The 16,151-nt window shown below is 40.4% G+C and overlaps 1 protein-coding gene and 1 long non-coding RNA gene across 5 annotated transcripts in view; both read right to left on the bottom strand.

Moving 5' to 3' along the window:
- The window catches only part of LOC134212800 (uncharacterized), a 178,103-nt gene that overhangs the window by 37,682 nt on the left and 124,270 nt on the right, over positions 1–16,151 (bottom strand). Inside the window, exon 3 of one of the 4 annotated variants that reach the window (XM_062690971.1) lies at positions 209–1,000. The exons of the other annotated variants lie outside the window; for them this stretch is intronic. Within the exon in view, the coding sequence (XP_062546955.1) occupies positions 209–284 (76 nt within the window). The 5' untranslated portion in view covers positions 285–1,000. The remainder of the gene's footprint in view (positions 1–208; positions 1,001–16,151) is intronic. 4 annotated transcript variants of the gene reach the window in all.
- Positions 8,951–16,125, bottom strand: LOC134216965 (uncharacterized). Its single transcript, XR_009980889.1, has 2 exons — positions 14,639–16,125; positions 8,951–10,089 (listed from the first exon to the last, which is right to left on the bottom strand). It is a non-coding gene; the product is annotated as an uncharacterized LOC134216965 (long non-coding RNA).

Genomic DNA, 16,151 nt, shown 5'->3' with positions numbered 1-16,151 from the left:
CTTTTGAAACAAGTGTCTCCTTCCTGAAGTTTACTACATGCGTGTTACCATTCCCCAAATGCATTCCAATCACTAGTCCTTGAGCCTATCTAATCCAAACCGAAAACAAAAACAATCCACCAAACACACAACAACCCAATCTGAACAGGGGTGTATGATCGCATTCAATACGAGACAGGCTGTCTGAACAAAACGGATTTCCTCTCACCTGTAGGCACGACCGGAGGATTGTTGTTCACGTACATGACCCTGCTCCGCTGCGCCAGATCACCCAAAGCCGACATTCTGGATGCCGTTGAACTACGGCGAAGCCTTCGGTGGCGCCTTCCTTTTTCAAAACTTCACCACCGGTTTGCGGCTCCAATCAAACTGGACAATCAGTCACGGCACTCGTGTTCACAATTATCGGCACACAGAGGTCACTCTCGTCCGGCAAGATCGTTAACCTATTTTTATCGAAAACAATCCAGTTGTTCAACACTGTTTCGCATCGACCTAACTACGGTCGGTCGGTGTGGTAGGAAGCCCAGCGAACTGTAGCAGTCCCGTCGCTGCCTGACTGAACCGAACCGGTAGCAGGGGCCGTGCTAAATGGCACTGATCGTTGCTTGCTCTCAATCTTCTTGAACCTCTCCGACGAGGAGCGGTTGTTTTCGCTTCTCGAGACTGCAACGACCCACCACCCGCCGTCGGCACATATACGGGGCAAATGAAGTAATTGAGTCGTGTGTTCCTCAATTATAGCACTTTCATAAAATCAACGTCAACTACCCGCGCGCTGCACTGATTTCCGTCTGTCTACCCAGCTGCTCGCGTTTGTCTGTGCTCCACTTGTTCTTTTATTGACCGACGACGACTATTCTTCCTCTACGTAGGTATTAAAGTCGTGGATTTTGTTTATCGGTTTCGTTTGGCCGATATCTGGTTCAGGATGAGATCGCTGACTTGACTACCGGTCGTCTGACTGGCTGATCCGTACGAGACGCGCTCCGCCGCTACTCTGATGATGATTTTATCAAGCGCAAACGAAGAAAGGGCTGCTCTCTTTTTAACCTTTCTGCGGTGTTCGATCAGTCAAACCTTTTGGGTTTTCAACTTTTGAATTTGTTGCTCAATTTAACTTAGGTACTTAAAATATTCTAGGGTAAAATCAAAGGAATTTAGTTTATTTTTTGTTAAGATGTCTTCCGCCTAAAACTCATCAATACGAAAACTTATCAAATGCGAGGATCCTAGATCAAACGCAAATTGCATTGTGTACATAAACAAATTCATAGCTTGCCGGTACATTTTGAAATAAGTATAAAGAAACTTATCAGAGTAGCCAGGATTTACATCAAACTAGACTCTAGCTTGATGTAAATCCTGGCTACTCTGATTAGTTTCTTTACAGAACATTAGTTACAGAATGTGATTTCCAGTAGCCTTGCGAGCAAAGGCGTAGGATTGCCGGAATCCAGAGATGGCGAGTTCGATTTTCGGCTTGTCTAGGATGTTTTCGGGTTGGAAACATTCTCGACACCCTCAGCATAGTGTATCCATTGTACTTGCCGTTGCCACACAAGATACATACTCATGCAATTATCTTCCGGTATGATCAATCTCAAAGACAACAGCCAGCCAAACACCGAATGTATCACTGAGACAATTAAAATCATTTCACAAATATCAAAAATGTCTAAAAAGTATCTGTACAAAAACTTGGGTTGAGGTGAGAAGGTAGGTTGCAGTCCTTTGATTTTTTGAATAATTCCCCATAATTCATGATGGGCTAAGTAATTAGAACTCCTGAGGAAGAATTTTCGGATATGGAAGAACCAAGAAGGTTGAAAAATCAGTTTCCCAGAATTCATGGAGCAGAAATTTTCTAGAATTCCTGAGGAAGAATTTGTACGGAGTTCAAGAAAAATTACAGTGTGGTGGGTTTCAAAGTTCCCAAAATCGTTGGAGGAAGAATTCTCCTGATGGAGTATAGGATATATCCTCATTACTACTTGGAAGCAATTCCTCATAATTCTTAAGGCAGAAAAAAACCCTGTATTCTTGTAATAAGAGTTTCCCAGAATTCCTGATAAAGGAGTTTCGCAAAATTCCTGGGGGAGGATTTCCAAACTTCTCTAAGGGGCAATTGCTCAAACTTCTTTGAGTGGGAATTCTTCAGAAATCCTGGAAGAGTAGTTCCTCAGATATCCTGTAGAAAGAATCGCTGATGTCGGAGTTTCCTGAAAAGAAATTTCCATAATTCCGAGAGAAGAAATTTTCCAGAAAGGGTTTCTTAAAAATGGTACCTGGAGGTTTGGTAGCTGTTATGTAGAGAGGTGTTCGCTAATATTTCTAAATCTTCTGTGGGAAATGGTTCAATGGTGGTATTGTCATAGCCAGAAAAGCTATGCTGATCAGATCACTGGATCGCATCTGATGGCACATTATTTTAAAATATCTGTCATCAGTAATAAAATCTGAAGCCGATACAAATATTTAAAAATAATTATGTCTCCCCCCTCGTTTTTTTGCCTAAAAAAATATTTTGAGGACGCAACAAAAAAAATTCGGGCAATTTTAAGGATTTTCAAAACATTCTTTAACAAATCCGAGGAGTTTTATTGATTTTTTTTTCCATTTTAATATTTATTTTTTATTGTCCCCCCTTGACCATTCGGAGACCAGTAGGACATAATATAAATTAAATATTTGTAACGGTCTGATTTCTTTAAAAACGATTAAAAACGATCCGGTGAATCAGTGGCGTAGCGAGAAAAATTTGTTGTGCGAGAGGGGACTCCTGTTTTGAGTTCGATCAAACAACCAAGAGTTATGATTCTGTTAGACAGTGGGGCCGTTCATAAACCACGTAGACTCTCAAGAGGGGGAGGTGTTTCATGAAAGTCAGCGTTTGTCTACGAAGGTGTCCACCAAGAGTCTACGTAGACTTTTTATTTAATTTTTTGTTTTGAAATACAATCAATAATGGGAAAATTTCTCCCATCTCTAACGGATTTCACTGAAGTAAAAGTCTGAATTTCGGCGTTAAACTATCTTGGATTTCATCAGGAAATTCTTCTGTGTTGAATTGGAAAATTCTTCTAAGTTTCCTATCAAATCTTGGAAAACTTTTATGTATTTCTACTACAAATTCTTTGGAGATTCCAAGGAAAAATCTTTGGACATTATACAGAAATTTCTTTAGAAATTGCACAAGAAATTCTTTGAAATTTTCTCGGAAAATTATTTTGAATCTCCACGGGACTATCTCTGGAAATTGCAAGGAAAATTTCACGAAATATGAACGATAAACAAATATTCGGGAAAGTCCACGGGAAATCCTTCTGAAAGTTTTCGGAATTTCCGCGAGATAACTAAATTACCTAACACGTTATTGATCTCCATGTTATTTCGTAATGCGTCATTGTGAACAACAAATATGATTTTTTTTTAGTTTTGGGAAAGTCTACGTAGACTTCAGGGGGACGGATTTTGGAAAAGTATAAGAAAGCTAGGAGGGAGGGGGTTGAAACTTGCAACAAGTATAAACACAACGTATCGTTCTCCAATTTTCACGAATAATTAGACAGGACTCGTCTTTACCGACACAGAATAAAATTGATATTCCTTCAACATTTATTGCATTCCTTCTTCTTCTTGTTATTGGCATTACATCCCCACACTGGGACAGAGCCGCCTCGCAGCTTAGTGTTCATTAAGCACTTCCACAGTTATTAACTGCGAGGTTTCTAAGCCAAGTTACAATTTTTGCATTTGTATATCATGAGGCTAACACGATGATACTTTTATGCCCAGGGAAGTCGAGACAATTTCCAATACGAAAATTGCCTAGACCGGCACCGGGAATCGAACCCAGCCACCCTCAGCATGGTCTTGCTTTGTAGCCGCGCGTCTTACCGCACGGCTAAGGAGGGCCCCTTGTTTTTATTGCATTCCAGTTCATATAAGAATTCCCTGGAGTGTGGGTCTTGATCTCCTTGAATGCTGCTAGCTTTTTTAAATCGTCTATGCTGATTGTGTTCCGTAGGATTGAATTTGATTGATTGAATTTTACGTGTGGCTATTAAGCCTGAGATTCCGCCCAATAGCGGAAGGACCAGGGATCGTAGTTCTCACTTATTCTCACGAGCAGAGATTGCTCCCTCACGCCGATTTTCGCCCAGAAATCGGTTTGCGGGAAAAGATAATCATTTTCCCTCACCACCAGTGCCGCGAAAAGTTGACTTCTAGACCAACACTTGAATAACAGCCAACATTTATTCCTTCCGATTCTTCATCCACATGTATAGCTATAAAATCTATGATAAAAGGTCGAATGGACAAAAGGTCGAAGGCACAAAAGGTCGAAGGGACAGAAGGTCGAAAGGACAAAGGGTCGAAATTGCAAAAAATGTTAAAATTGAAGAGCCATAGTCTTGAGACCAAGACAAAGCAAAACTTTAATTAAGATACAGTTGTGCGGGGTTTCTTTTGACTCCGGGGGCTACTTTGGGTTTTTGATTTTCCAGAAAAACTAAAAGTAAAAAATATTAAATTTGAAGCAGAAAGTTGCCATTCAACTATCAACAAGACACCCGAATGGTGATAATGGCAATTTGAGAGTAGTTTACGTTATAATTCTTGTTTCAAAATGTCCAAAGTAGCCCCCGATTTGTCAAAAAAAGCCCCGCTTGACGGTACCATCATTGGGGGTGAGAATGAGCCATAAGAGACCTTATTGAACGATTTAGTTATGCGTCCTACAGACTGTCCATGGACTCCTACTATCAATATGCAATATGCACAACCGTGATTATAAATTAACATTATTGTTGAATCACGGTTGAATCACGGAATTATATGCAATTATTTGTGTAATGCACAGCTCATCAATAGACCAATGCAAAATAAATTCCCCGAAGAAATTTTGACGTTTGAGCAGGTCGTATAATGCAAGGAAAATGAACTTTTGTTCGAGTTAACGCCCCGCTCAAATGTGAGTGAATTTAATGCAGGGTCTATTAAATAGTCTCCTTGGGATTAAAAGACCATTCTTACTGTACATGTTTGCAGTTTATTTTTTAATAAAACCCAATAACGACAACATATTAAATTAAAACCAATAACGTGCACATCCAATACAGGATAAGAAGTGGAAAACAATTTTAGCACTCATTACTTCAAGAGACTGACAATCTTCTGTATCTTCGTGCTCGACACTCGAAAAGAAATTTTGTTTAATAATGTACAGGAAGTCGCCTTGGTTAGCGCGAAATAATTCATTGTACTACACTACTTCAAATACACCAAAACTAACACCGTGTTTCACTCAAAAGCGCACTCAATGCGGATTCAAAAATACTATATCGTGCGCCCTTGAGGTGCAAGAAAAAATTGACGAAGAAAAAACCGACCAACCCATCATTGATGGTGTATGGTTTGTCTCTTTTCGCCTTCCGCTAAATTGGTACTACGGTAGTGCGGCAGCACAAAAATTCAGTTAAAACACGTGGTTGTTGGTGGCTACCCGAGTAGACGAAAAAAGCTAAATAATATCAAATTTTGATAAGATAGCAAAATTAGATATGGACATGATTGATATAAGAGATTAAAGATCAAACGACAATATCAATATTTTGCACTAAAATATCATGAGGAGATCAAGTTATGCTATTTTTAAGTGATCAATATCATGTGCCATTAGTTTGTTCTTATCCATAGCAAATCTTGCTATTCAAATGATATTTCGGAGCAAATTTTTGATATTGTTGCCTGTTCTTTTATCTCTTATATCAATCAAACCCATATCATGTTTTGTTATTCTGTTCATGGCTTCTACCCGGGTAGTCTTACTTTCTCCCTAATGTGGAATGCACTCATACGTGATTACATATTTCATCGCACACTCTACATAATGCTCGCCCGGTGGTTTCTGCACATTATGGTAGATTGCACTTCTTTTGACAGAAGCAACGTGTGCTACAAGTGCACTATCTATCAAGTACTAATAAATCAGTTTCACTGTCCCGAGAACTGATCAAAATCATACAATGCTCTTCGGGTGTATGCTCACTGTAAATTTGTTGTCTAACTTTTTTGCGCCCCCTTAGATTTCAAAATATGTCCTCTACGGGACGCCCCTACGTTTGCGCCCCTGTAGATTTAGAAATTTGTCCTCTGCAGGATCTCCGCCCTCCTATACGTATTGCTCTGACTGTTTTGCGCCCCCTCAGAATTTGTCCTCTATGGGGTTTCCGCTCCCCTCCAACGTATTATTCGAACTTTTTGCACCCCCGCAGATTTAAAAATATGTCCTCTGCAGGATCTCCGCTCTCCTGTAGATTTAAAAAAATATTGTCCGCTTCGGGATTTCCGCCCCCTAGAACGTATTATTCAAACTTTTTTGCGCCCCCGTGGATTTAGAAATATGTCCTCTGTAGGATCTCCGCCCTCCTATACGAATCCCTCTAACTGATTTGCTCCTCCTTAGATTAAAAAAAGTACTCTGCGGGATTCCCGCCCCCTAGAACGTATTATTTGAACTTTTTTGCGCCCCTGTAGAATTGGAGCAGGAGCAGACATACGATGGATGCCCACTGCGGGACGTCAAAATCGTAATCGGTGACATGAACGCTCAGGTAGGAAGCGAGGAAATGTATAGACCGGTCATCGGATTGGATAGTCTGCATACCGTATCGAGCGACAACGGCCAACGATGCATAAACTTTGCAGCCTCCCGCGGAATGGTAGTCCGAAGCACTTTCTTCCCCCGCAAGAATATCCACAAGGCCACATGGAAATCACTTACCGCAGTGCGAATATTGAATCCGACCACTACCTCGTTGCAGTATGTCTGCGCTCAAAACTCTCGACGGTGATCAACACGCGTCGGAGTCGTCCGCCGCGGCTAAACATTGGGCGGCTGCAAGACGGTAGACTAGCCCAAGAATACGCGCAGCAGCTGGAAGTGGCACTCCCAACGGAAGAGCAGCTAGGCGCAGCATCTCTTGAAGATGGCTGGAGAGATATTCAATCCGCCATTGGAAGTACCGCAACCGCTGCACTAGGCACGGTGGCTCCGGATCAGAGAAACGACTGGTATGACGGCGAATGTGAGCAGTTAGTTGAGGAGAACAATGCAGCATGGACGAGATTGCTGCAACACCGCACGAGGGCGAACGAGGCACGATACAAACGGGCGCGGAACAGACAAAACTCGATTTTCCGGAGGAAAAAGCGCCAGCAGGAAGATCGAGACCGTGAAGAGACGGAGGAACTGTACCACGCTAATAACGCTAATAACGTTGAACCGTTCACGTAAGGGCCACGTGCTACAGCCCGATATGTGCAAGGACATAAACGGGAACCTTGTTACGACCGAGCGTGAGGTGATCCAAAGGTGGCGGCAGCACTACGAAGAGCACCTGAATGGCGATGTGGCAGACAACGGTGGCGGTATGGTAATGAACTTAAGAGCACGTGCGCAGGACATGCGTCTTCCTGCTCTGGATCTCCAGGAAATCCAGTAGAAGATCATCAGGCTGAAAAATAGCAAAGCCCTGGGGTTGACCAACTAATAGGAGAGCTGTTTAAACACGGTGGTGAGGCATTGGGTAGAGCGCTGCACTAGGTAATTACCAAGGTTTGAGAGGATGTGGTTCTGCCGCAGGAGTGGATGGAAGGTGTAGTGTGTGCACTCCACAAAAAGGGCGATAAGCTGTATTGTAGCAACTACCGCACAATCACATTGCTGAGCGCCTACAAGGTATTCTCACAAATTTTATGCCGCCGACTAACACCAATTGCAAGAGAGTTCGTGGGACAGTACCAGGCGGGATTTATGGGTTCACGCTGTACCACAGACCAGATGTTCGTTGTACGTCAGGTATTGCAGAAATGCAGCGAATACAATGTGCCCATACATCATCTATTTATCGACTTCAAAGCCCCATATGATACAATCGATCGGGACCAGCTATGGCAGCTAATGCACGAAAACGGATTTCCGGATAAACTGATACGGTTGATCAAGGCGACGATGGATCGGGTGATGTGCGTAGTTCGAGTTTCAGGGGCATTCTCGAGTCCCTTCGAAACGCGCAGAGGGTTACGGCAAGGTGATGGTCTTTCGTGTCTGCTATTCAACATTGCTTTGGAGGGAGTAATACGAAGGGCAGGGATTGACACGAGTGGTACGATTTTTACGAAGTCCGTCCAGTTATTTGGTTTCGCCGACGACATTGATATCATGGCACGTAACATTGGGAAGATGGAGGAAGCCTACATCAGACTGCAAAGCGAAGCTAAACGGATTGGAATAGTCATCAACACGTCGAAGACGAAGTACATGATAGGAAGAGGCTCAAGAGCCATGTTTTTGTACCCTTGTAGATTTGAAAATATGTCCTCTGCGGGCTTTCCGCTCCCCTATAACGTATTATTCGTACTTTTTTGCGCCCCTGTGGATTTGAAAATATGTCCTCTGTAGGATCTCCGCCCTCCTATACGTATTTTTCTAACTTTTTTTTACGCCCCTGTAGATTAAAAAAAAAGTCCATTCGGGATTTCCGACCCCTATAACGTATTATTCAAACTTTTTTAGCGCCCCCGTATCCCTCTAACTGATTTGCGCCTCCTCAGATTAAAAAAAAAGTACTCTATGGGATTCCCGCCCCCAAGAACGTATTATTTGACCTTTTTTGCGCCCCCGCAGAATTTATTTATTTATTTTATTTATTTATCTCCGCTCTCCTATACATATTCTTTTAATTGTTTTGCGCACCCTTAGATTTCAAAATATGTCCTCTATTATGATCCTATCTCCGCCCTCCTATTTATACGTATTACTCTATCTTTTTTGCGCCCCCTTAAATTTGAAAATATGTCCTTTACGGGATTTCCGCTCCCCTAGAACGTATTATTCAAACTTTTTTGCGCCCCGTGGATTAAGAAATATGTCCTCTGTAGGATCTCCGCCCTCCTATACGAATTCCTCTATTCTGCACACCCGTAGATTTTGAAATATGTCCTCTGTAGGATCTCCGCCCTCCTATACGTATTCTTCTAACTTGTTTGCGCCCCCTTAGATTTAAAAATATGTCCCCTACGGGATTTCCGCTCCCCTAAAACGTATTATTCGAACTGTTTGCGCCTCTGTAGATTTAGAAATATGTCCTCTGCAGGATCTCCGCCCGAATCGCCAATCCTCTAACTTTTATTGCGCCCCTGTAGATTTAAAAAAAATGTTCGCATCGGGATTTCCGCCCCTAGAACGTATTATTCGAACTTTTAGATGTCTTCTGCAGGATCTCCGCCCTCCTTTACGTATTGTTCTAACTGTTTTGCGCCCCTCCAGATTTAGAAATATGTCCTCTATGGGGTTTCCGCTGCCCTATAACGTGTTATTCGAACTTTTGAACCCCCGTGGATTTAGAAATATGTCCTCTGCAGGATCTCCGCCTCCAGGATTTGCGCCTCCTTAGATTAAAAAAAAACTCCTCGTTGGGATTCCCACCCCCTAGAACAGGGCTGCCCAACGTACGGCCCGCGGGCCGGATGCGGCCCTTGGCTCCATTTTTTGTGGCCCGCGGCGTGTAAGAAAAAATACTTCATATGCGGCCCGAAAGCCTTTATATCTGACTCGAAAAGCTCCTTCTGTAGGTTATTACTAATTATAAGAATTAAATCTGGGCCAGTTTTGCTGTTAATGAGATTTTAACAAAACTGATGAGAGCTTTCCAAGACAGAGAATCATCTTTAGATTACAAAGGAATTAGCAGTTTTGATCTTAATAAAGGTAACAACTACTTCAGGTATATACCTGAGGAAAGCTGTTAAAACCCGTATGAAGGAGCTTCAACTTTTCTTGGAAAACTTAAGGCCTAAACACATATGAGGCACCGGCGATGACGGGAAAGAACACAGGCGTTGTGACACTTGAAAATTAAAGCAATTTGTTTTTTTTTGTTATACGATTGTTATTAAGAAACAAAAGTTATTCTGTGATAAATCTTTGCACATTGCATTTTTTACCAAAAAATTTATATGTGCAAAAACTATCAATATTCGTGATGCAGCGACGCTAGTTATTAGAAAAATCAACTTTACCTATGCACAGACCGCATCGTGCTTTCGTGCTGTGCGGTTCTTTCTCTCTTTGCGGAAGGAAGTTTTTAATACTAACCGAAGCTATTTTAATTTCAACGGTGCTTCTTAGCGCTATTTGTACCCACTGATCCCGTTACGATCTTTGCAAGGACCCGTGCCTTCGTTTTACGTTGGACCCGTTTGCGGAAGTAAAATTCCGACAAGCGGTGGTAATCCAACAGGGACACCGTTTTGGGAAAAACCTCTTAGAAGGTCACGTCTCCACGCTCAGCAATGAGTATTAACAAAAACAAGAGGAAGGGGGAGTCTCTGAATTCTCCACTTCCTTCAAAGAAACAAGGTTTCAAGACCGTCCTGCCCAAGCGCGGAAAAAATAGAAGGAAGCTGGAGAATTCAGATATTCGTTCTAACTCTAATATCGGAAATAATTCTTCTCCAATCGAACTGAGCAATCAGTTCGATTTGATTAATGATGAAATTGAGCAAATCGAATCTACCTCTAGCCCAGGTGATTCGATTCATGCGAAAAAGCAAAGGATTCCGCCAATTGTGGTATCTGTTGCCGAGTTTTCTGGCTTCCGGAATGAGATTTTGAGTAACCTTCAGGGGATCAAGGTTTCATTTCAGATTGCAAGGAAAGGTGACTGCCGCGTTTTGCCGGGATCCTTTGACGATCGCAAACGTCTTCTTCACTATTTAACTGAGAAGCGCCATAAATTCTTCACATACGACGACAAAACTGAGCGATTGTTCAAAGTCGTCTTGAAAGGTCTCCCCAGTGATGATAAATCACTGGATGAGATTAAAATTGAAATTTCTCAATTACTTGGATTTTCACCAGTCCAAGTAATTAAGATGAAAAAGAAATCCCATTCTGGTACTTCCCAGAGGGGCAATTTCTCAAGAATTTTATTTAGTTCATTTTAACAAAAGTGAACTAAATAATATGAAAAGTTTGGAAAAGGCCTGTATTATGTCCCATGTCCGTGTTACATGGGAACATTTCCGCAGGCCTGGGGGAAATTTCCAAAACCCTACCCAGTGCCGTAAGTGCCAAAAGTGGGGTCATGGAACCAAACATTGTTACATGGATGCTAAATGCATGATTTGTGGTGGAACCTCTCACGCCAAGGACGCATGTCCTGTGAGAGAAGATTCCAATAAATTTAAGTGCGCAAACTGTGGGGGCAATCATAAATCCAATTTCTGGGAATGCCCTTCACGCAAAAAGGTTTTGAATTCTCGTGCAAAATTGATGACGGAAATTCAATCGGATCCCAGATTCGACGGGTAGAAATTTTTCAAACGCTCAAATTTCGAAACCAGTTACCGGTCGAGCAATTCATACCCACCACAATTCACAAACAAATTTTGCCGCTCGTCAACGGGTAGCAAGCACTTCAGTAAATTCCAATTTTTCCAATGTACCTACGTATGCAAACATCGCTGCTGGTAGACAAAATTTCTCTTCTCAAAATGAGGTTTATACCCATGTCCCAACGGAAAATAACGGTCATGTTGCCGATTCAGGTAGCATGACTGCTTCCTGATTTTGATTTTTAACTGAACAATTGCATCACATGATTGATGCAATGTTCAAAGCAAATACCATTCCTGAAGCTGTTCAGGTTGGTATAAAGTACACACAAAAAATTGTTATCGGACTCCGTTTCAATGGATCCAAATAATTGTGTGAAAGTTCTAAATTGGAATGCCCGCTCTCTAAAGGGTAAGGAAGATGAATTATTCAACTTCCTTTCAGTTCATAATGTGCATATTGCCATTATAACTGAAACCTATTTAAAACCAGGACTCTCCATTAAAAGAGATCCAAACTATTTTATCTACAGAAATGATCGTCTTGACAGCGCCTGTGGTGGGGTCGCCATTGTCATTAATAGACGTATCAAACATAAATTATTTTCTTCGTTTGAAACCAAAGTTTTTGAAACCTTGGGAGTTTCTGTTGAAACAAATTTTGGACAATTTTCCTTCATTGCAGCCTACTTGCCTTTTCAATGCAATGGGCAGCAAAAGAATTTATTGAAAGCTGATCTTCAAATTCTGACTCGCAACAAATCAAAATTCTTCGTAATTGGTGACTTCAATGCCAAACACCGTTCATGGAATAATGCTCAAAGCAATTCCAATGGTAAAATTTTATTTGAAGATTGTTCTGCGGGATATTATACTATTCAATATCCCAATGGACCAACTTGTTTTTCTTCCAGTCGAAATCCTTCTACAATTGATTTAGTTTTAACGGATTCAAGTCAGCTGTGTGGCCAATTGGTAACTCATGCTGACTTTGACTCTGATCACCTTCCTGTGACATTTGAAATCTCACAAGAAGCCATTTATAATCCAATCAGTTCTACTTTTAATTATCATAGAGCTGATTGGGATTTATATAAAACGTATATCGATAGGAATTTTGATGTTGATATTCCTCTCGATACCAAAAGTGATATTGATAATGCTCTCGTATCTTTGACAAATTTAATTGTCGAAGCCAGAGGCATTGCAATTCCGAAATGTGAAGTTAAATTCAACTCCATTATTATTGACGACGATCTTCAGCTACTGATCCGTCTTAAAAATGTGAGAAGAAGGCAATACCAAAGAACTCGCGATCCCGCGTTGAAAGTTATTTGGCGAGATTTGCAAAATGAAATTAAAAACGTTTCGCTATTCTGAGAAATACCAACTTTGAGAATAATGTCTCCAAGTTGGATCCCAGTTCGAAACCCTTTTGGAAATTAACAAAAATTCTTAAAAAACCTCAAAAGCCAATTCCAGCGCTTAAAGAGGGAAATAAAATTTTATTAACAAATGGCGAAAAGGCTCAAAAACTTGCTCAGCAGTTCGAGAGTGCCCATAATTTTAGTCTAGGTCTCACTAGTCCAATTGAGGATCAGGTTACACGGAGCTTCGAAGACATTCTCAATCAACAGAATGTTTTTGACCCTTCGTTGGGAACTAATTTGGATGAAGTACGATCTATTACTAGAAAATTTAAAAATATGAAAGCCCCGGGTGATGATGGTATTTTCTACATACTTATCAAAAACTTCCTGAGAGCTCTTTATCCTTTTTGGTTAATTCATTCAACAAATGTTTTCGATTGGCATACTTCCCAGATAAATGGAAAAACTCCAAAGTTGTTCCAATTTTAAAGCCGGACAAAAATCCAGCTGAGGCTTCTAGTTATCGCCCAATCAGTTTGCTTTCTTCAATAAGCAAACTGTTTGAAAAGATTATTTTAAATAGAATGATGGTTCATATTAATGACAATTCTATTTTGCTGATGAGCAATTTGGTTTTCGCCATGGGCATTCAACCACTCATCAGTTATTAAGAGTTACGAACTTAATTCGGCTCAACAAATCTGAAGGATATTCGACTGGAGTTGCTCTTCTTGATATAGAGAAAGCATTTGACAGTGTTTGGCATGAAGGTTTGATTGTAAAATTGATGAATTTTAATTTTCCTCTGTACATCATTAAACTGATCCAAAATTATTTATCAGATCGCTCGCTGCAGGTAAACTATCAGAATACTAAATCTGATAGATTACCTGTAAGGGCTGGTGTCCCCCAAGGCAGCATACTGGGGCCCATATTGTATAACATTTTTACTTCTGACTTACCTGATTTACCACCAGGGTGTCAAAAATCTTTGTTTGCAGATGACACGGGCCTTTCAGCCAAAGGGCGAAGCCTTCGTGTCAGTAGTAGATTGCAAAAAAGTTTGGATATTTTCTCCACTTACTTGCAAAAATGGAAAATTTCCCCGAATGCTTCCAAAACTCAGCTTATAATTTTCCCACATAAGCCGAGAGCTTCTTATTTGAAACCTTCTAGCAGACATATTGTCACTATGAATGGGCTTCCAATTAATTGGTCTAGCGAAGCTAAATATTTAGGACTTCTGCTAGATCAAAAATTAACTTTTAAAAATCACATTGAAGGCCTTCAAGCCAAATGTAACAAATATATTAAGTGCCTATATCCACTTATAAACAGAAAATCAAAACTTTGTCTTAAGAACAAACTTTTGATTTACAAACAAATTTTTAGACCTGCCATGTTGTATGCTGTGCCAATATGGGCTAGTTGCTGCAATACCAGAAAGAAGGCACTCCAGAGGATTCAAAATAAAATTTTGAAAATGATTCTGAAGTTGCCTCCGTGGTATAGTACCAATGAACTTCATAGAATTTCTAATATTGAGACATTGCAACAATTTTAGACAAAATTCGTTGCAATCTTATATTGCAACGATTAACTCCTTGTACCCTTAGTATAAACTAGGTTAATTTTAGTTTAAGTTGAAAACATTGTAATTCCTACATGGTTCAATTCAACCAGAGGAAAAAGTCTAACTGCCAGAGGCAATTGAAATGTATTAATAATAAATAAAAATGTAACATATCAAATAAGGATGATAGTGTTAAGAAAACACGGAACACCTAGTCTAAGAGATGAATGCATGTATCAGATAATTAGCAAATAAAATTAGTTAAAAAAAAAAAAAAAAAAACTTTTACCTATGCGAGGAAACTTAACCACCACTAATTCCAAATTATGTTGAGGGAAATGGAAGTGATTTGTTGTGTTATTGTGAAGTTCGTTGGCTATCCCGTGGTACCTTGCTTGAGAGATTTTATTCTCTTCGAAAGGAAATTACACCATTTTTACAAGATAAAGCAAATCCAATGCCCAAGCTGCATGATCCTGGATGAATGAATTACTGAGATTTATAGTAGATGCCACCAATCATCTCAATAACATGAACATAAAGCTGCAAATCAAGGATCAACACATCGAACCTTTATTATCCAACATGCAAACTATTGAAATAAAATTGAAACAATTTGGCACAATTGATTGTCGAAAACGGATACATTTCTCAAATTCCGGTAGAAAACAGTCGAAACCTACGAACAGAAATTTTCAAACCTATTCGCTTATTTTTGAGAACACAGTTCCTCAACACCGTTCACTGGTTTGAATAACGTACTTAGAATGTTTCAAATGGAAATAATTGACCTCCAATGCAGCAACGTGCTCAAATCTAAATTTCAGAAAGACATATCTTTCGTAAGATATTTTCTCTCTCCAGAAATCATATCTGTGTGAACAACTCTTATCAAGAATGAAAGCAGTAAAAAAGTAATTGTTGATCTTCATTATCTCGCTTGCAAAAATCGATCAACGATTGCGAAATCAATATGCGTCGAGTATTGGAAAGAAGCCAACAATCCCATATAAAAAGAGAAATAAAATAAGCACACATAAAAAATTGTTCAAACAAGATTTAATTCATGCTTAGTTTTTCTTTTAAACAATTTTAACCATTCTGTAAAACTAAATGCCATTCGGGAAAAAATATATTTTATTTTGGTTATTGTGTATAAATGTATAAAAAATGTACCGAATATTGTCTGGCCCGCATGCAAGTGGCCATTTTGAAAATTGGCCCGTTGCTTGAAAAGGTTGGGCAGGCCTGCACTAGAAGGTATTATTCTAACTTTTTTGCGCCCTTTTTGCGCCTTTTTTGCAGGATCTTCGCCCTCCTAGACATATTTCTCTAACTTTTTTGCACCCTCTTAGATTTTGAAATATGTCTTCTACGGGATTTTCGCCCCCTTACAACGTATTATTTGAACTTTTTTTGCGCCCCCGTAGAATAAGAAATATGTCCTCTGCAGGACATCCGCCCTCCTATAGCTCTAACTTTTTCTGCGCCCCTGCAGATAAAAAAAAATGTCCGCTACAGGATTACCCTCTGCAGGATCTCCTATACGTATGTTCTGGGCTGCGAGAATCAGCGAAAAATGCATCCGGAAGATTTTGTTTACAAATTACAGGGGAAAACATCCGGAAAGCAGCGGGAATGCTTCCGCTTACACGCCGCGGGCCACAAAATGGTGCCAAGGGCCGCATCCGGCCCGTGGGCCGTACGTTGGGCAGTTGGGGGTACGTTGGGGAACCTGTAAAGTCTTCCTAAATATTGTTCACTCTAATCTGTATTAGAACCAGTTTCGAAGCCAGTCCCCA

This window comes from Armigeres subalbatus, chromosome 2 (genome assembly GCF_024139115.2).
Source record: "Armigeres subalbatus isolate Guangzhou_Male chromosome 2, GZ_Asu_2, whole genome shotgun sequence".
In the NCBI taxonomy this organism is placed as follows: domain Eukaryota; kingdom Metazoa; phylum Arthropoda; class Insecta; order Diptera; family Culicidae; genus Armigeres; species Armigeres subalbatus.
The sequence above is the reverse complement of the archived record's forward strand: the minus strand, read 5'-3'. Positions and strand labels throughout refer to the sequence as shown.